Source organism: Gavialis gangeticus, unplaced genomic scaffold (assembly GCF_001723915.1).
Source record: "Gavialis gangeticus isolate Ggan-Ray unplaced genomic scaffold, GavGan_comp1, whole genome shotgun sequence".
NCBI lineage: Eukaryota > Metazoa > Chordata > Crocodylia > Gavialidae > Gavialis > Gavialis gangeticus.
The window spans coordinates 163,597,782-163,598,879 of NW_017729024.1; the positions used below are offsets into that span (position 1 = coordinate 163,597,782).

Sequence of the window (1,098 nt, forward strand, 5' to 3'; positions counted from 1 at the left end):
CGTGGCAGCTCGTGCTCCCACCAGGTCTGCAGCACCCATAGGGAGCGCGGCCTCCCACTGAACCCTCAGAGGCCTGTAGGGAGGCAGAGGGGAGGGGGCAGAGCTGGGATATCCCCCAGCACCTGCGCTGAGCAGCTGACTCGGAGCCACCCCCTGACTGCAGCCCCAGCCCCTCGTCCTGCTTTCAGCTGCCCCTGCCTTGCTGGGGGATGGGGTCACTACTGCACCTCTCTGACACCAGGGTGGGTGCATGGCAAACCCATGCCTGAGCCAGGCAGATGGAGTCCCACGTCCCCCCAGACTCACAGAGGATGCCCTGGCTGGAGCAGGGGCCAGGACAGGCAGCTCCAGGGAGCGATAGTGCCCGGGGCCCCTGGCACGGGGTCGCTGCTCAGGGCACTGTGCCTCTTGCTTTCAGGGAAGCAGAGAACTTGCTGATGGACAAGCCTCTGGGCTGCTTCCTGGTCCGGATCAGCCAGAGCCGGCCAGGCTACACCCTGACGTATAGGTATGAAGCCTACCCTGGCCCCGCTGCTGGGACTAGGTTGGGGATGGCATTAACGCAGATTCTGCCATGGGCTGAGTGCCATGCCTGGAGACCCTGGTCAGGGTGCTTTGGACACTGCCCAGAAGGGCCGTTGGGGCTCTGGTGGGCTTGGGCACAGTGGGGTCCGTGGGTGTGTGCTGGCGTGTACAGCACAGCAGGCAGGGCGGAGGGTGGTGCTGTTTGGGTGGGAAGCAGATGCTGTATCTGGGGCTGCCAGGGGCCGGCTGGAGGACGGGCAGGAGGTGTTCTCCTGACCATGGGCGCCAGACAGGCCTAGCAGGGCAGGGTTGGGTGCTGGGCATGGGACACTGGGGTCTAGTGGGTGGAGCACTGGGCTGGCAGATGGTTGCCCGGGTTCCCTCCCGTCTCTGTGCTGAGCACCCTTGTGGGTCCAGGTCAGGGGTGGGCAAAATGTGGCCCAGGGGCCAGATGCAGCCCACCAGGCCATTCTATCTGGCCTGTGGGGCCCCTAAAAAATTTAGAAAATTAATATTTATCTGCCCTGGGCTGCCTGTCATGCAGCCCTTAATGGCTTGCCAAAACTCAGTAAG

At 63.6% G+C, this 1,098-nt stretch overlaps 1 protein-coding gene across 1 annotated transcript in view; it reads left to right on the forward strand.

The window, feature by feature from the left end:
• Positions 1-839, forward strand: part of LOC109297923 (unconventional myosin-X-like) — a 27,352-nt gene extending 26,513 nt beyond the window's left edge. The window contains exon 9 of the mRNA XM_019518006.1: positions 419-839. Within this exon, the coding sequence (XP_019373551.1) occupies positions 419-824 (406 nt within the window). The 3' untranslated portion in view covers positions 825-839. The remainder of the gene's footprint in view (positions 1-418) is intronic.
• Positions 840-1,098: the final 259 nt, after the last annotated feature.